The sequence below is a fragment of the Sebastes fasciatus genome, chromosome 16 (genome assembly GCF_043250625.1).
Source record: "Sebastes fasciatus isolate fSebFas1 chromosome 16, fSebFas1.pri, whole genome shotgun sequence".
NCBI lineage: Eukaryota > Metazoa > Chordata > Actinopteri > Perciformes > Sebastidae > Sebastes > Sebastes fasciatus.
The window spans coordinates 7582432-7602572 of record NC_133810.1 but is presented as its reverse complement, the minus strand read 5'-3'; the positions used below and the strand labels follow the sequence as shown (position 1 = coordinate 7602572).

The following is a 20141-nucleotide window of genomic DNA, read 5'->3' as shown; positions in this document are numbered from 1 at the left end:
TAAGCTCTTATTATCCCTGTGACAGGTCTTAGTTGAGATGAAACAGCAGAGCCGGGGATGATAAACTGAAGGAATACAAGTCTCATTTCAGACCCCAGCTTATGGAAGGAAAGCCGGAGGGACATTTTTTCAGATATGAGAACTGTCCAAAGGAAACTACCAAAAGAGAAAACAACATCTACAGGTATTTTTTTTTTTTTCTCTTTGCCAATATAGTTCTTCATCTTTCTCCTCATTCCTGTTTGGGGAATCAGGGCTTTACCATATATCAATGTTATTTTACCTTCAGGCGTATAAGGTTGAAGCAAGCAAGTAAGTTTTCTGGTGCTCCTTCAACTTGGTAAGCAGAGAGCCTCTTGAGCTACATTCACCTTATCCCCTCCAAAGCCCCCTTCAAAGGTTACAAATCAGATGGAAAAACCTTTGACATTTGCTTATGTGGAATAGAAGAGCTCTTTGCTGCAGGCTGCTTCAAATGGAACCTTGTGTGAGATTCTGTTTTTAAAATGGGAAGTCAAGTACATGGTATGGTCGGTGTTTGAGCGCTAGAAAACCCAGTTGACGAAAAAAAAAATTCTCTTTTTGTAAAATAGTGAATGGTTTTTATATTTTCTGTTTTTTAACACCACGTTGAAGTACAAGGAAAGAGCAGATGGTAAAATGTCCCATTAAGAAAAGTCATGGATACTTCCAGAGTGTTTTCTTTTCATATACGACTCCTCTCACGAGCAACACCGACCCATCTGCACTCTATCAGAGTAACTTAACTTGAAAGAAAAAAAGCCGTGAAGTATTTCTCACTGGTCACCATAATGCTGACTCTCTGATGTTTCCATTACCAAGACAGACAAAACAATCACATCTGTCTGATTACTGAAAATGTATCAATGCTTTATTAATTCTCTCACATTGAACTGTTGTTGATCATGGCTGTAGGTGATTCTAGTCTCCTCATGTATGCATTGCATCGTCTTACCTCTCGTGACTCTGCAGGACTGTAATGAGTTGTAGAGCAGAGTGTGGAACAAAATGTTTGAACAAATGGAAACTGTATAGCTGGCTTTGAGTAACCTACACCCACACTGGCCAACCTTTTTTTTTTTTTTTTTAGATCTGGTGCTCTTGGTTACCAGTGTTAAAGAAGAGCTTTTTAAATTTCCGAAAGCATTGCTCAACTATCTCAACACCAATTTGATCAAAGTTTGATCAAATGCCTAAAACGACACGTTTATGTTTAACGGACAAAGACCAACAGCGGCCGTGAGAGTTATGCAACCTGCCAGCCAGAAAACAAATGTTGGCATTGGATGTTTCTGCAGACCGCAGAATGCCGTGATTGGCCAATCAGAATAGAGTATTCAACAAAGCCGTGTAATAAATCCGTGCCATATCAGTCTCGTATCAGGCTTGCAGAAACGCACAATGCCACGTAATTGACATCGTGAAACGGCTGGTCAGGTTTAGGCAACAACACTACTGGGTTAAGGTTAGAAAAAAGTTCATGGTTTGTGTTAAAATAACAGCCTGGTCTCCTAAATATTACGTTCCCCTACAACAAACTGCACGGTGAATTACATTTCAAGGGAAACGTATTTTGTCGAGAATTTGTTTTTCACGTAAGTAGTTTTGGTTGTTTGTTTTGTTTCAATTTACAACATTAACCACGTGTTTAAAGCTGCGACTGTAATTCAGGCGCGCCACAGAGCCACCACATAAAACAGGGATGTTAGGGAGAATGTTCATAGGGGTCGACAAAGCGTGGGATTTTAACACAGGAGACTGCTTCCTGTTTCCTACAGACAGTCATCGTTAGATTCTGTCAACCACGACTGCGATCTTTCCCCAACCATAACCAAGTAATTATTCTTCTAACCATGATGACGAAGTTTCCCTAACCTTGAAGTTAAGAAGTACTTCTCAGTTCTCAGATCTCAGTGATCCTAACAAAGGCATGCTTGTGCCTAAAACAAAACCTTAACCATAGCAGTGGCAGATCACTAAACGCTAATAAAACCTTTCTGTAACGGCGGCTTTGGAAGGCAGTTACGAACAACATATTTTGTCGGCCTCGTTGAAATAGCATTTACCCTAATTACATTTCTGGGTTGTGTCTGACTGAACACTGGATATGTTGATTCATGCTTACATCATGTCAGCCAGCTATAACCAACATCTGCTCAGGAAGCCATCGCTGTCATGTTGCCGCTGCACATCTGATTTGTTCTAATGTTTAGCTGGTTGCATATTAAAATGAGTTTCTCTGTTTGTGCTATATTAGGCTGCTGCATATTTAGCTGGCTATGAAAGCTCTGAATGTTTTGAAATGGAGATTATACAATACCATGGATGAGACAACTTAACAGTAACGGAAGCTGTGTTTTTGCACAGTTGGTTTCTTTCTTTCAAAAGACTGAAACATGATAACGTGATAGTTTCCTGTCTATATCATAAGCTAAAAACCTCTACTAATATCTACTAATGTAATTCTGAAAACAAGTTTGATATGATAATGATGTTTTCATAAATACAGCTCCCACAAGGTTTTAATAGAGAGCAAAAGTTGCTTTTGTTGCTAACTAAAAGATCATTGTTGTATCTTTTGTTAAACTTTATATAATAACCATTATCAATAAATGGTAAATTGATAGTTAATTAAAATTCAGTTAATAATTATTACTGTTATTCTTCTTATTATTGTTATCATTAATAGTAATGCTATAAATTATGTTATTTTAACAGTTTATTGTAGCATTTTATATACTATATTTAGTATTTGTTAATTATTACGAAATTATTTGTAAACCTTTAAGAAATAGTTTGTAAACATCTATAAACATTATATAGATAAATGATATTTGTAACACTTTGTTACTGGTTAATAATTGGTTTTGTAAACATTATTTGGATAACTATTATAAAGTTGCAACTATTGATTATAATACCTTGTTTAAAGATTAATACATATTTTGTAAAGCATATAAACACTATTCAGATAGATAGTTAATACTTTGTCAATGGTTAATAATTAGTTTCTGGTCCATACAAACAATTTCTTAAAAGTTACGATACTTAATATGGTATATAAAATGTTATGTGTACAACAATAAATTGTTTTGTAATTGTTATTGTCTCCTATCAGCTACGATGCAATATATAATTTATAAACTAATATTTGTTCTTACATAATCTACTGATAAAATAACAGAAGTGATAGCATTACCAATAATTATTAACAATAAAATAACTATTAACTAAATTGAATTAACTTTGAATTTACCATTTATAAATGATGTTTTAAAAATGCTAAATTAAATTGAGTAACAGAAGCTGAGGCAGATTGAAATTGAGAGAGTTTCTAGTTTGACTTTCACAACAATGTCTCATGTATAATTGCAAAGCCTCCATACGGTATATACTGTTTACCATTTGTTCATGTTTTTGTTCAAAATGCATACTGTATCTTCTTCAATTAGGCTATAGCCAGGCTTCTAATCTTCCAACATCTGGGTTTAACAGTCGTGGGGTGTAATGCAACACTGAATGCAGAATACAGACATTTTGTTAAAGCTCCAGAGGAACAAAAAGGCTAAAATCAGCTTCACAATCCTTGAACAGTCCGTACACGTCAGCACTGTGTCACACATCTTAGTTGGTTTAGTCACTAAAGCTTCAGAAAGCCTTTACTTTCATGAAAGAAAAAGAAACACAATTTATTTCAACCCTACAATGGTTACATGGAAATACACTGATATGTACTTACAAAATGTCTCAGAGAATAGAATAATTTCACATTATTGAAAATGAAATTTTTTAGTGTTTAACAGATGTTGCACGTATGCTTTTTTAGACATTTTCTCTGCTTTTCAGGTAAAAAGAGAACATGAACCGTCAAAAAAAACAAAAACAAAAAGAAAAAAAACAGCTGATTTCTTGTATTTCTTGAAGGTCAGTTTGAAAAGAGTATGTACACTTTGTCACAAAACATGATTAGTTCTTCTGCACAACCTTCTGTCCTCTCCTGACAAGGCGGTTACATAATGATGTATTTGAAAGTGAGCATAATATAATGTCAGAAATTAATAAAGTGTCTTGAAAAAAAAAAATTAATACTCTGACCATAACCAATATCAAATTGTTCTGCAATTATCTTTCCTCATTTTGTACAGCAGGACATTTCAAGCTTGTATCCATAGAAAAACAGAAATTAGGCACAGCATTTGTACTCTTCACCTGGTTAACACATTCATAATGCTTGACTGGGGAGCCTCAAAAGCAGCTGCATAGCACATCAATGAATACTGGATCATGCCTCGTGTCAGCTTTCATGCAGTGTTCATGCTTTTATGTCATTTGTGACATAACGGTGGAGTGATGTGTCTGTTTTATAGGCAATAAATTCCAAAATAAAAGTCTCTTTACAATTGCCATTTCTGGTTAGCACATTGTAGACACATAATCAAACAGTGTAAGGTAATTATCCTATTTAACACCCCTCTTTAAGATCACATTAAGGCATTATGAATGTGTTACTAATCGTGTCTAAAACAAAGCGGCGACACTTTGTCTACACTGTTTCCCAACTGAGCACCCAAGTCCACTTTGACAAAACCCTCGAAAATTCACCCCTTTCCGATTCTATTCATATACAACATGAAAACAAGATGAAAACAAAAATATTAACAGAATCTAAATCCCCAAAATTTGAGAATGATGCAAGTACTGAGCACCCTGTAATAACGTCATGAAACCAATGTCTTGACTCTTCATCTTTTTTTTTTTATATATCTTGTGTGTGGCTGCACAAGGGTCAAAAGGCATAGAAAGCAAAGGAGTCTGGGCCCACAGATTTCAAAGGCTCAGACTATCCTCTTTCTCCTTGAACGAAATCAGTTTATGAGAGCCAGAGCACAGTCAGCACGGACAGCAGAAGAGCCGCCAGACTGTAGGTCACACATCGGCAACCGAGGGTAGCTGAGGTTATCGACCGACCACAAAATATAGATATTTCAATATCCACATCAGAGTTGTTGTTTTTTTGAGTGATAATCATAGCACACGTGACAAGAAAAAAAAAAAGTATAATAAAAGCACAAACAGAGAGATAAATTTGTGTGTATGGTAATGTCATGGTCCATAGGGTGCCCAAGAAGATCACAACATGAAGACAGGAGAGAGGACACGGAGAAACAGGGAAACAGGAGAGGAAGAGGGAAAAAGAGGGAGAGAGATAGAAAAATAAGGTCAGAAATACAGAATACAACTGAATCGAGGAATAAAAAAAGGAAGTCTAAGTTAGTGGATCAAAGTAAAAAGAAGTCATAGCATGTTAGTAGCACGGCAATGGTTGATGGCATGCGTGGGTGGAGGGGTCACACAAATGAAGGTCATGAGGGATGACAACGGAAAAGGAAGACGTTTCAAAGAGGCTCGGCTTTACGGTTGAGTATAAACAAGAGGAGTTTTTTGAATCAGTCATCTTGCAGATCGGTGGCAGAGTTTAGGATAAGATAGATGACAACCCGGATGTGAGAACACATCCACAAGCATCAGGCTATTATCTCTCATTTGTAATGGCCAGTGGTGTAATGTAAGGTAAACGCAAGTATATGCTTGCTCCCAACTAATCCAAATGCCTCATTAATTCACCCGTCGGGTCATTAATGGAGAAATTATGGACATAGTACGACCTCTAGATTTTTTTTTTTGTGTGTGTGACTTTGGAAGTGTGAGCCAAAAGGGCTGCTATATTGACCGACAAAAAAATGGTAAGTTCAATATCCAATCAGCAGCTCCCCCTCTGAGCCTGCAGAGCAGTGATGCTGGATTGGTTTTGCTGCAGCATCAGACTCTCTGTGTGCAAAAGCAGCAGCAGCATCATACTGCACACAAATCTAGTAATTATGAGATTTTATTCAGATTAATTGTTTTGGAAGATCGAAGCAGGGGATACTCACCTATTACTGACAATATCAGAGCGCTCTGTTCATAAATTAGCTGCATTTCATGATCTGATTTACATTTTGCAAACTCTGCAGATACATTCATTACTGTAGAAACGTTCTCTCATTATGCTGATCAAACTAATCTGGGCGGCATTCTGTTTCCTTCAAAACATATTTGCTGTTGCAATTAGCGGAGTATAAATGCTCTAGGAGACAATGATGTTTACATGCACAAAATGTTCCGGTACTTATTCACGAAAAAGACAATATTCCCACTGAGCTGTTTACATGGCTAATGGGAATGAATATTTCACTAATATAACCGTTTACATGCAGACGTGCACTCTGATTAACGTAACTGGTGGTGAAAACAGCCTCCCTCTTTCAACCACCTTCTTGAAAAGGTCAGCGTTTGCGATATTTTTGCGCATATCCAAAAACCTGTTGATATCCAAGTCCTGAATAATATCGGCATATCCCCGATGTCTTAATATGAAAATGCTTAAGGCCTAATTCAGAATATCGGTATATTGTCATATTTGGGATAAAAGTGGAATATTAGTGTGCATGTAAACGTAGTTTCTGTTGGAAAAGCAAGTCATCTCCTAAAAGATACGCATATGACGGTTGTAACAAAAGAGCAGAGATCATCAGGTCAAAACAAAGAAACAGTTTTGTTGGACAAATGCGGCAGCTCTTTTGCGTTTGATAAATAGGAAACCGTTATTTTGACACATTTTGTTTTATTCATATGATTCTTCATCACTACAAGCACTAAGACGTCTACTGTAGTATAACACACCAGACATACGGTTGGTGTGTATGTGCACCACTACACCACTGGTCATGGCAGGGAAAAAACGGCCCATGCAAAACCACACATCCAAAACAGAAGCTGGTTATGAAGGTCAAGTCTATGACATGGATGAATGGGTGATCTCATGTTATCAAAACTGCAAAAAGTTAATAGCCGTGTTTTGGAGTTTTACTCCAATGTCAGCCTTAGCTGGGGAGATTTGGATGGATCAGTAGTAAAACACCTGCCCCCCTTCTGTGTCCGTATGAGCAAATTTACAAAGACTGTGTTTGTTTTGACACTTTTTTTTTTGGCACCGGAATTATGAGGATGTTTTATCTCTCCACAGCTGGGCAGCATTTCGCCTCCTGTGACTCTGTGGCACGTAAATGCTGCCCAGCTGGACCTGCAGAGAACAGAAACTATACACAAGCCGAATTATATATAAAGTTTGTGACACAACCGATGAGTTTTTTCCAAAGAAGAGGCCACTAAATACTGAGATGTTTTCAGAGATCGTTCGTTCTAAAATACATTCACTTTGGTCGATATGCTTTGGTTGCGTTTTGTTTGTGTGTAGCTGCCTTTTTGAGAATGTGTTTGAAAAATGAAAAAAGAAACTCAAACAGATTGAAACTCAACCTTGGATCAACCCTGCATTCGCAATTTGCGTCACAGTTCCAATTTAGTGCATATAGAGCCAGTATATGTTACAACAAAAAGAGCAGCTGTTTTAAGCCAGCATTACCAAGAACAGCTGTGAAACTTACTGAAATCAAATGCAGATGTTGCAGCTAAAAATAAAACCTCAGCAATTCCCCACGTCTTGAAGTGAAGGAAAAAACAGCAGCGACTTAGAAGTAACACTAGACATCCCAAAACAACAACAACAAAAAGAAAGAAATGAAAGTAATTATGGGGATTAAAGTGGGACTGACTTGGATGAAGCCCATGTAAACTTCTGCTCTGGTAGTATTAAAAGTGATCCAAACCTCCCACTGCTATATGGCTGTTGCCCAGCAAGCGCATGAAAAAGAAAATAACTGGGTTCTTTATGTGCCATGCACTGGCAGCCGTTGCTTTTTAGGGTCTCCAGAACAGATGAGATTAATCCAGTTGGAAGGGGCACCATGCAAAGACTGTTAGGGCTGCATCCCCACTTAACTAGGCCACACACTGCATATTCAGGTCAGTCGTGGACCCTGAACTGTGAAAGCCACTAAACCTGGCAGTGGAAGAGACAGATGGAGGCTGATAGAAAGAATAACGAGAGGAGAGGAAGATGAGGGAGGCAAGATGAAGAGATACGTGACCAGAAGTGTTGGGGAACATTTTCAGCTGTGGATAAGTTTTGGGGATTTAGGGGCATCATAAGAATATCGAGAATGTATTTTGAGTTTTACCAGGTTAATTATCTGTCTTTCTTTCAGTCACTGTATTTGTAGTTTATTTGTGTTCTTATATGGTTCAAAATAGGGCTGTCATGATATCAGATTTTCACTACGCAATTATCGTGGCCAAAAGAATTCACAATAACGATATAATCGCTATATCTATAATAAATAAATTCTTTGTTTAATGTGCATTTTGTCTCAAAATATGAGTTCAGGGAGGTCGGGAGAAAGTCTGCAACCATTACCGCATATATAAATTATTTAAGAGGCGCTGGATTATTTACACAATATTATCATATGTGTATTATTAACATAATATCAATAATCTTTAAGTTGGTACCAGATGGCATCCTCTGGTTCTGAAAAGTGAAGCCAAAGAGGAAGTTCCTTAAACCTGCATTATTTCTATTAGCCAGCAGGGGGCGACTCCTCTGGTTGCTAAAAGAAGTCTGATTGTATAGAAGTCTATGAGAAAATGACCCTACTTCTCAATTGATTTATGACCTCAGTGAACAACTCGTTCTTACTTCCAACTCTTCAAATATCGCCGATTGGTAAGTGCTCCTCGGCATCGGAAACCGACGCACGGAGGCGCCCTTTAGCGACAGTATGTGACGAACCAGGCTTTCAGCTGACTCCAATGTAAACCCACCCGCAGCGTTATTTGTCGCCTAAACCTTCCTGTGAAAACGGAGGTTTATTTTGAAAGGACACAATGCATGTAACGATCGTATATTGATACGCCGTCCCTGGTATTTCCAAAAGTAACACAAGAGGAGTACCCCGTGCATCGGTCTCCCATGCCGAAGGGCATGGACCAAGCGGCGGTATTTGATGAGTTGGGAGTGAGAATGTGTTGCATTAAACATTTAAACTTGAGTTTATTGTCTAGTTTCAAGTCTTCAATACAGCATGATGTTCATTTAGTAAATTATGGTCCCATTTAGCCATAAAGCAAGGGGCGTGGCTACCTTGTGATTGACAGGTCGCTACCACGCCGTTGTCCGGTCTGCATGATGTATTCCCAATGGTAATCAATAATTAGTAATTTTACTGTCTCATAAAAGTGTCTCATCTCTCATAAACCTGACATGCGAGAGAGACCAATTAATTTGCTTGAAATCTAGTTTGTAATTTTGGTGTCAGCTTTTATTAGATTCTCTGATTGTTCACTTGACAGTTGAAAGGAAAATGGTTGAAGCAATCAAGATCTCTTTTGTGAGGGAAGTAAAAAGAGAGGCGAGAAAAACCCTCCGACTGAAGGGGAGGATGTCAGAGAGAAAGAGAGCGTGATGCAGAGAGAAAGAAAACCTGACAGGGTTCTTTTTCGGTCGAAGACAGAAAGATAGTTGGATGAGTTGTTTTATAGCTCCGGTATAGTGCAATGGGGAGGCAGCCCGAGTTAAAATGTGCACCTTAAACACAACACAACAACAGAGCAAAGGCCGACCGTGACCACCTGGGTAGAAGAGTATTTGGTATTAACTGGACAAAATGCTCTGGGTCTGACTGATATCTGGTCCGACTTCTATTGCTCACTGAACTCGAGCAGAAAACAGCCTCTGTAGAGGAGCTACTGAAGACCAGGAGAGCAGAGCACCATGATGCTGAGTTTTATCTGTAGCAGCAGAGCATCAAGGAGGAGAGGAAAAATATATACAGCGAGCTTCTGCTCTTCATATGGATCCAATAGTTATTGTTGATCTTGTGCAGCCTGGCCTCAGAAATGTTTGTGAAGTGAGCACAATGTCTTAAAATGCTAATAAGGTGCTACGTGCATGAAAAAACAAGAGAAATGTATTTCTCCAAGAGGAAAGGATTAGGTGGAGGAAACGTAGCTGGAAACAAGCAGAAGTCTGGCATTAACAGTATAAAGACGGAGAGCACAGGCCGGGGGTAAAAAGGAAAATAAACTTTGGATGACCCGGCTTCAAGTCACGACTTGTGTATTTTCACTGACAAGAAAGTTTTTTACTTTCCTGAAACTTTTGAGGCACACACGGCACTCTTACTGCCTTGACGGCAACACATGCGTATATAGTCTTTGTTGTCTTTGTTTATCTACACACCTATGTGTGCCTTTCTCTTACTTTCGCTCTTGACATTGTGTTAAAAGGAGAATAGGAGTCAAATTATTTGCATGCTTAGACTTACTTGGCTCAAAAAGTTGATTCTTTTCAGTCTTTTCAATTGTTTTTGTCATTTAGTCTACAAACAGCATCTTATATTTCTACTCAATACTGCAGAGAAACCATGTAATTGTTAACTGAAGGATGTCAAATTGCTCTCTGCTCCACAGCATGGAAACAAGAATAACAATTCCACAGTCCTATAAGCCAGTGGTTCCCAACCTTTTTTCTTAAGGGGCTCCTTTTCGATCATTGAGTTAACTGACGACCCCTGACATATTTTATGGATATCTATATTCTATGCAGAACAATAACAGTACAGCAGAACTGATAAACTGTATGATTAATCCGAATAGTGAGCGCAATAACTGCATGAAGTTTGTGTAAAACGAGCGATTAGATAAATGTGGAGCAGATGATTTCCTCTTAATACTGCACCAGATGAGTTTTCCTGTTATTTTTAGGAACTATTAATACAATTCTCTGTCTGTATTATGTATTTTTTAAACAATCGCACCTACTTAATAGGTTTCTTTTATGACAAATTCAGTGTTTTCTTCTCCCTGATGCTGGGCAATTGTTCTATCAGCTCTTTAGTTCTTTTAACTACGTACTTTTCTAATGCAGGACGAGGCTGTTTAGCAGAGAGAGAAGGCTCTGTCAATATAACTTGTGTTCAGGTCTTCATCGTGCCGTTATCCTGTTTATATCGTAAATAATATTCCAGACTTTAAAAATAACATTTTCATTTAGTTTCAACCACCATGTCGCATTCAATGCATATTGCTGTAATACAATCCTTTCAAGCTGGAGGAATAAATTCTTCTCATTTCATGTAGTTTTGTGGGTCTTTTCAAACCTACTATAGGCTGCAATATTACGCTTACTTTTTATTTTCTAAATAATGTAGTTCTTGATTTTTCACTTCAGTAGGGACTGCATCATACAGTTTCACTTTGTTACCAACTGCATTGATAAAACCAGTAAAGTAAACATGCAAGCGACAAAGAGATGTCAGACCCTACAGCCAGCGAGCTTCGAATAAACACCTGATACTTAAGGATCCAAATACTAGAGCCTTTCTGGTCACGGTGGAGGCCTCGGTGCACTGTGGCTGGTGTGTGTGTGGGTGCTTTGGGGTGAGATGATGGGAGTAGTACCTGGGATGGTGGTGGGGTCTGTAGCTGTTCTGAAGGAGATGATGCCCGGGACCGACTTGCCCTGCTGATTCTCTGCCACCACGTGAACCTCGTACTCCGTGTTCCACTCCAGGCCGCTCAGCGTCACATGCTCACTGTTAGAGGGCATGCGGATCTCTGGTTTCCAGTCAGATACATGCTTCTGTGGAGGGAATGCAGACGGGACAAAACTCAAAAAACTGGGTTTCCAACGGAGATTGTCGTCATTCTACTCTAGGCACAGAGGAAAAGGTCACTTTGGATTACTTGAGAATCATCCCATTCTCAAGCTTATGAATGTGCAGAGTTGCATTGCTTGCGATGATTTTGGAAGGAATTAAACCTGCATTAGGCAGTATGTTTTTGGCATCATTGGGCAAAAATTCCGTAATAACCTTTCAGCATATTGTAATTCAAGTGTTCTGAGAGAAAACTAGACTTCTGCACCTCCCAGTGACGGCAGACTTTGACCAACCACAGGTAATTTCAGAGAGAGACTCTAAAACGCCTAAAAAGTTATGTGGATGCGAGGCCAAAATTGAGCTAAAGTTATGGAAAATGAAAACATATTAGCGTGGATGTAGCTTAGGTTTCTCAGGCATTAAAGGACTACTTCAACATTTTGATGAAAGGATGCCTTGATGTACTTGAGAGTTGTTACCAGGTGTATTTTTTGGCAGAATCGAGAAGTTTATTCCTGCTTCCAGTTGGTTTGGTGAACATTTCCAAGCCCTGTTCATTACCAAGTTTTATGAAAACATAGCAAGAATTGAAAAGGAAAAAAAACTACAATGCAGCAAAGAGGTACCAAGTTACCTCGTTGCCCAGGATACTCACAGCCTTGTATCTGATCAGGTAGTGTCTAATGGGGGAGCCGCCATCGTCCTGCTTGATCCAGTTCACCTTAAGAGTATTGCCCCGGTCTTGGACCTTGACTTCTAGTTTGGGGGCACTGGGTTCCCCTACACAGGACAAACCATGACATTATGATTAGTCAACATAAACATGGTTGTTGCATCGACACCGTCCTTAGCCACTATCTACTTAGCTACTGTGTTTCTAACTTTCCTAATGCGTTCTAGTGGGCTTGTGTCTCCAAGGTCAACTAAGCTAAAACTTAAGTTGATTGCCAGTTCAACTTAAACTGCATTGCAATCAGAGGACATTGCAGACATGGAGGTGGTGTGATTAAGGATTACAGATGAGAACAGAGACAATAAAATCCTAAAATCAAATCCCTGCAGATCTTTGGCTGTGGTGCTCCATGCTATCATTACTGACTGATAACAGACTGCATAATAACACATTACAGTTACACCCATGTCTGAGCAATCGCAAGCTACAAACATTATGTTTGGAGCAAGATAATACGAACTTAGCAGCAATACAGCAAAATGGTATTATTTTAACAGTAAATGCAGCTAGTTTATGTGAGAGAATGGTACAATTAAATGTAATGGCAGGCCATCTTTGTCACACACACACACACTCGATAGGAAATTAGAAGCTTTTAGCTTCATGTTCACACAGTAAATCCAAACAGCTCAGGGTTAGAGTTAGGGTTACATTAGAGTTAGTTTATGGTGCATTTCTTGAATAATATTAAGCCTAAAGGACATGAAATGTAATGGGTATCAATTACACACAGTAGTGTATGCTAAAGTATTAGCATTGAGCATCAAACCCAATGTTCTACCAGGGACAGATGAATGACTGTTGTCAATGTTCTCATCAGTTGGATGTTTTATTGTCCAAATATGATCTATGTTCCCCTGACAAGGACCTTCAGTGGTTGTGTGAGTTATGACTCGTGTCTGTAAGAGCAAAGGGAGACATAGTGTAGCATTGCAGCAACTCAAAGTCTCTTAAGGAGGAGGTTTGGGTTGATGAATGGGTCACAAAGTTTGTTTCCTTACCAATAGTCATTTATGGTTTCTTTTAACCACGACCATAATCTTTCCCTAACCTTAACAAATAAGATACTTTAGCCCAAACCACAACCTTTTCCTCAACTCTACTCAAGTTGTTTTTGTACGTAAACCAAACCAAACTTTAACCCTGACAGTGAAACGGCCAAAATAACATGAATATGGGTATTTTTTTTTTAAAGGAAATGATGTCACTTTGTTTGGAGAACTTGTTAGAACCAACATAAAACTCAATTTTCAAGTGAGGGAGTATCAAAGCTATGTTTTGGGTAAAGAATCCCTGTAAGGACAGCTTGAAGCGACAGCGGACTGTGGCGGAGGTGTTGTTCTCCTTATTACCTGCTCTGTCCTCGTGAGTAATGACTGCTGGGTCACTGGATAATGAGCCTGTAAGCCTTGGTTACTCTATTACTTTTAATAATATATACATAGTCTTGTGGGAGGGAAGGTCGAGGTGGCTTTTACTCTCATGCCACTGTAAAGGGCTGTGAGGGAGGAGACCAGCAAACCCACAACTCATTAATTATGTACATATTGGCTACACACAGTTAGCCCTGGGATCATATTATTGAATTGACTACCTCATGATGTTACGGCCTTTGCCCTGTGCTGACAATATCTATCTGAAAATAACAGCCCATAAGCAGGTTATAAGCATTGCATCTTATATAATCAAAGACATGACACAGATCTGAATGTAGCTTTGTTGGGAAGTCACAGGCAGGCAACCCTGTCACCTACAAAATTGCTTTCCCATACAATTAAACTACATTCTCAATTACGTTTTGAGGGGAAACATATTTTCTCCCAGATTACGTCGCAGTTTTAAAAACATGGGTAACATTGTAAATTGTAACCAAATAAAACAACACCAAAAAAATTCAACAGAACTACTTGGCTATAGTAAAAAACATCATAGTTTGGCTTAAATGACAATTTTTTTTTTACGTTATTTAAGCTACATGTTCACACGGCATGAACAGCAGTCCTCTTGGGTGAAAGTCCTGTGTTTGTTTGACCTATCCATCCTGAACTCCTCCCTATATGGACTTCCGCGGACAATCATTACAAAAGTATTTGTGATCCATCAAAAACAAATGTAATCTGCGACAAAATATGTTTCCCTTGAAACATAAATCAAAATCCAGTTTTGTTGTATGGAAACATAATTTTTAGGACACAGGGCTGGGGTAGGTAAGGAGGAAAATAACATTGACATACATTTCAAAAGGACACAGAAAAAAAAAAAGTCAGCGTTCATGTTTCCCAATATTCAACATCTCAGACATCAGTGTTAGTGGTTGTAGTTAATTAAATGAATATGCATGAAGGCACTTTTCTTGTTATCATCTGAGCACACTGCCTGAAAACTGCATTCCACTAGACTGGAGTGAGCATGACAGATGCTGGAAGTGAATCAGACAGTGTTAGTTAGTAACAGCAGCAGTAACATGGTGGCAGGTAGACATTTGGTACATTCAGCATTCTGGGTTATTATTTCTGAGGCTAAAACAGAGAAAGGGGCGGTTAGAATGAGAAGCTTCTCCACGCAAGCTGGGACTTTTGGGGTGCTGCTGCACATTCGGAGGGGAAACATGTGGAGCGCTGCCCGATGACCTCACACTGACACACATGTAGGAGGCGTGGTTCCACATGTTGCCCGACCTAGTGCAGCGTTCTCCCTCATCCTCCAGCGTACATTGAGGCATAAAGTGGATAGGGTTGAACAGGAGTTATTGAGAACATGCTGTTGGATACAGAAATTTGTCATTGTAGTTTTGTAATTTTTGACGTCAATTGTGTGGGTTCATAATTCCATCTGATATAACGTTTAATGCTGGAAAACCATGCAAATCATGATTATTGATGCAATGCATCACTTTCCAGCTTTAAATCTTTAAATAAGATCCATATGATGAATAATAAGCATATTTTCTATTGGTATACTGGTGCTGCTGTGGCTCAGGAGATAGAGCTGCATGTTGAGGTGTCCTTGGGCAAGATACTTAACCCCAAATTGCTCCTGAAGGCTGTGCCATCGGTGTGTGAATGATTAGATTAGAATCTCATGAGCAGTTTGGCACCTTGTATGGCAGCCTCTGCCATCAGTGTGTGAATGTGTGTGAATGGGTAAATGTTGGCATGTAGTGTTAGGCACTTTGAGTGGTCCAAAGACTAGAAATACATTATAGAAATGTAACCTTCATACACAAGTAGGGCTGTGTATTGGTAACAATCTGGCGATACGATACGTATCGTGATAGAGGGGTTACGATTCAATATATTGTGATGCTGTAAGCAAGGCGATATATTACAATTTTTTAAAATCGGATTTTAAGAAAACTGTTAGTTTAACAGAACAGTGGGATCTGCATCTGCATTTATCACAGTCCCTGTAACATCCAACATTATAGCACTACTTTGAGAGGATATATACACTAAGAGGGTGCATCTCTTTGTAAAGGAAATAAAGTATTGACTGAGTTCATCTTTGCATGTAAACTATTAATTAAAAATCAATAGTGTTTGAGAATCAATCACAAAACATAATATCGCAATAATCAATATTGTCAATATTGTCAATATTTTCATACACCCCTATACACAAGTGATATATCATTTAGGAGTATTTGCCAACTTTTTTCTTCTTTTTTGGTCTTTCAGTCTCAGAATTCTGATCTCAAAATCCCTTTCTGACTTTATTCTTAAAATGAAAACTTATTCTCAAACATTTTTTACAAGATTAATATAAACATAGTGTGAATTCTCTCTCATAACTTCAAAACGTGGTACATTTCTTATTACTTTTGCATGTAGTAAATTTAAAACATAATGTTTATGTTTCATGTTTTTTCAGTTTTTAATGTATATATAGAAATGCGAGGACCAAGAAGACGTGACACAAGAGACACAGACACATGCAGACAGGACCCTTTGTCTTTGGGAAACAGCAGAAGAAGAAGAAGAAGAAGAAGAAGGAGGATGCAACAGGAGACAGGGAATAAACTTGCATGCTGCAGTAATGCAATGGGCTGCTGGGAGTCCAATCAGTGAAACACTGTAAGCTACCGTACATCATTTGAAGGAAAAAATGAACCAAAGTTAGCTTTGCGGGTGAAAATGAGGATGTTTAACATTGCGTGCGATGCAGACTGCAGTCAGTGGCGCTGTGTGAGGGTGCTCTTGTGATGTTTAAATGCCGTTCAAAATGCAGTGGTGAATAAAAAAAAGGTAACATTTTGATGAAACCAAAGATCTGCTGATTTTTAAAGCTACCTGGAAGCACATTTAAAGCTAAAATACCAAAAGCAGGGCTAATTTAATTTCGAATCAAGGTTTTATATAAACAAGGACAAGAAAAAACACACCAGGGACTCACAAATTAAAAGTGTGTTTGGAATAAAATTGATCTACTAACCCTGTTGAACCTGATTCTTTGTCCCGTAACTAATCCTGGCTAATACGATGCTAAATGATTTTGTTAATTCTCCTCCAGCTAATCCAGTTGTTCATTTATAATCTTGGTTTAAGTTTTCTTTTAATAGCTTTGTTGTTTGAATAAAGGGAAAATGAGAGAAATGTTTACATCTGTCCTCATATTGGCTGCAGAGCTCTGGCTGATTGCGACATGTGGAACAATCTTATCTTTTAAGTAACCAAAGCCAGAGAACAGATGCAAAGTGAGATTTAAAAAAAAGACAGATGGGATGAAATGTGTGAGTCCAATCACAATTAGATCTGTTGCATCATTGCAATTTACTACACCTAAACAGAACAGGTATTTATGTTTCAAAGTATACGTGTTTTCTTTCCAGTAAAAGAACTTTAGCAATCCATCCACCTTAAATGACTGTTTTATAGGTGTCTCTGTGGAAAGGAGCAACCATATGAGAAAATGAGTTCACAGATGGTTGTGAACATTAAAACGTCTTGTTCGTGATGTAGTTCACTATCTCAGCTCGCTCTGGAGAAGTCAAATCAAAGACCCCATTCCCACCTGGTATCGACATGCGATCTGTATCTAGATAAGGGCAGACGCATGCTAATGCAGGTGTAAAATGTAAGCGGAACACATGGGGTCAAAGAGTTAACAACCACATCAAGCCAGCTCAGTTAACCATCCAATTCGACTGTTATCAGGCCATAAATAGGCGTTATCAGTCACTAAAAGCTCCATAGATGTGGGTCATTGGGGGCCTACTACGCCTACTACGTTGTATAAGTGAAATTAAAACTTAAAAGCAACACGTTCTAACATGTTGTAAAACTGAATGAAACTTCACATTTTGAACACAAACAAAAAGGCTTCTTTAGGTTTAGGCAACAAACTAGAACTTCTTTAGGTTTAGGCAACAAACTAGAACTTTTTTTAGGTTTAGACAAATAAAAAGTTAGGTTTAGGCAATACAACTACAACTTCTTTAGGTTTAGGCAAAATTGTTACGGTCGCTGTCATGCTCTTTTATACCTTCTTTCGTTGATCTACCATGTGAATAGATAATAAAACCTACTACTCGGTGTAGTAGGCCCCTATTGACCCACACCTATGGGGCTTATAGCGACTGATAACTGATGACTGATAGATTTAATAGCCTGATAACAGTCTAATCGGCTGAGTTAACCACAGTGGAAAGAATGTGGCCCTGGTGTGTATTTCTTACATTATTATATTAGATTGCCTATGCAGAATTAATTTTTAATAAGGCACTAAGAGGTTAAAGTCTTACTTAATGACTGCAATGGAGAATGGAGAAGAGTAAGTCTTAAGATGAATGAGATGATGAAATAGTGCATGTTTACTAAATGTTTACTATTATTTACAGAATGGCCTAAAGATGGATGAAAAATGGCCAAATTAAAAATGAGTGTTTTAATGTTTCGCCTATTTAACAAATGCCGTCTGAATGATCAATGCTGATCTTATGATCTCAAACTAAACAATAAAAACAATTACCTTCTGTTGGCCAGCGAAGACGACATCATCAGCACCATGCAAGAGCCACATGACAAAGTCACATGATGTGCACGCACATGATTGATTGACAGGGACATATAGGAGGAGGAGGGGAGGGGGGGGAACATGGAAAACATTTGTGAAATGATGAAAACATGTCAACAGAATAAACAAATGAACAATAATGTTAAAGACAAAATGACACAAAAGGAACACAAAAAAAACAAGAAAAATACAGAAATCCATAAACAGATTTTTGGAGTAAATATTAAAAAACAAACAAACAAACAAACAAAAACAAAATGTTAATGAATATATGAAGCAGTTCCAGACTTTCAGTTTTGGTTTTCGGAAACATGTAAAATATCAATAAATGATGTTGATTTTAAGATATAGATTTAAGATACAACCAAAACTGGACATCCAGAATAGCCTCATGCATCCAGATAATCAACAGCTTTTCCTCCGACAGATTTTCTTCCATTCTAACATTTTTCATAGCAACATTAATCCCAATCTGAATTTGAACTGTGGCAAACCACGACTGCCATTATAGACAAACTGAAGATATAAAAGAAAAACACAGCAGTTTGTTTGATTTCTGAGGAACAAACAGGAGATCAGGGTCAAAGAAGAACAGAGGAAACTCTGCAGCTTTGACAATACAAACCATGCCAACTAAACATGATTCGCAACACAACAGACAACAGTATGAGCACATGAAACATCAGGAGGTCTAAAAGCATTTGTGACATTTGCTCTGAGCGATGCACTTGCAGAAAAACACACTATGAACAACTACATCCAAGGTGACTCTAATATGAAGCCAAATGTTATTAAAAGTGAGTACAAAGGGAGAGATGTGGTTAGGAACAAAGCAAGGACATACAGTTCTCATACAGTACATCAGGACCTCATTTAAAAGGAGAAGTACAACAAATACTCCGGAGACCTTGTACCAAACACACAATTCATGTGTGTTTACACGCTGTTACCTCAAATGTTGCTTTCAGGAATTAAAGGAATAAGTAGTCAGATGGGTTAGTGGCTTAAAGTTGCAATCACTTATAATTTTACTGGCTCTTTGCACAAAATAATGATGAAATATCAGCAGGGGATTGCAAGTGTTGCTGAGCAGTATCAGTCCCCCCTCTGTTATCTCACTGGCTGTGTGCAGGATTTCCAAACAGGCAAACAGTATATCCTGGTCGTGTTGTTCAGGGTACACTGTCGCAGTACAAGAAGTACAAGAATCTGCTTTACATTACTGTCTGCATAGACAGACCAAATCCTCAAGACTAGGGTGAACCCCACTGTCATGAATGATAGATGACCTGGTGCTGTGTCTGAGCCGAATGGACACAATGATAAGAAACATAGAGGGGCTCTCAAGAATATGTCTACAATGACAGAGTGGTTTTGATAAGAGCTACAATATGTAGAGGCAGAAACAGGTTTAGTAGGAGGTGGAGGAAAGAGCATTATTACAGGGTGGTACCTCCTTTTTTTTTTGTACACTCATGCATTGAGGTAGACTGTCAGAATGGCTTACCAATGAACCAATACATTCAGATGAAAAACACAAATAGATATGTGAGAATCGTTATCACTATAAGCACTTCTGCCATCTCACAATCCAAGATAGCGACTGTAGTAGTGTGATTTGCACACTGAATACATTCTGATGTGGTGTTTTGTGAGGGTAAAATAGTGTCCATGACAAAATTTGTGTTTCATGACCTCGACAACACGTTCTCACTTCCAACTCATCAAATAGCAACGCTTTGTCAGTGGTCCTACAGTTCAAAACTATAAAGCTT

At 38.3% G+C, this 20141-nt stretch overlaps 1 protein-coding gene across 11 annotated transcripts in view; it reads right to left on the bottom strand.

Annotated features, from left to right (window-relative positions):
* ncam1a (neural cell adhesion molecule 1a) overlaps positions 1–20141 on the bottom strand; it is a 274078-nt gene that overhangs the window by 19774 nt on the left and 234163 nt on the right. For 8 of the 11 annotated variants that reach the window (XM_074612167.1, XM_074612169.1, XM_074612168.1 and 5 more), the window contains 2 exons: positions 12277–12401; positions 11422–11602 (listed from right to left, as the gene is read on the bottom strand). In XM_074612167.1, coding sequence (XP_074468268.1) covers positions 11422–11602; positions 12277–12401 — 306 coding nt within the window. Of the gene's footprint in view, positions 1–4074; positions 4972–11421; positions 11603–12276; positions 12402–20141 lie in introns of those variants that run through there. The other 3 variants (XM_074612175.1, XM_074612176.1, XM_074612177.1) reach the window with 1 other exon arrangement.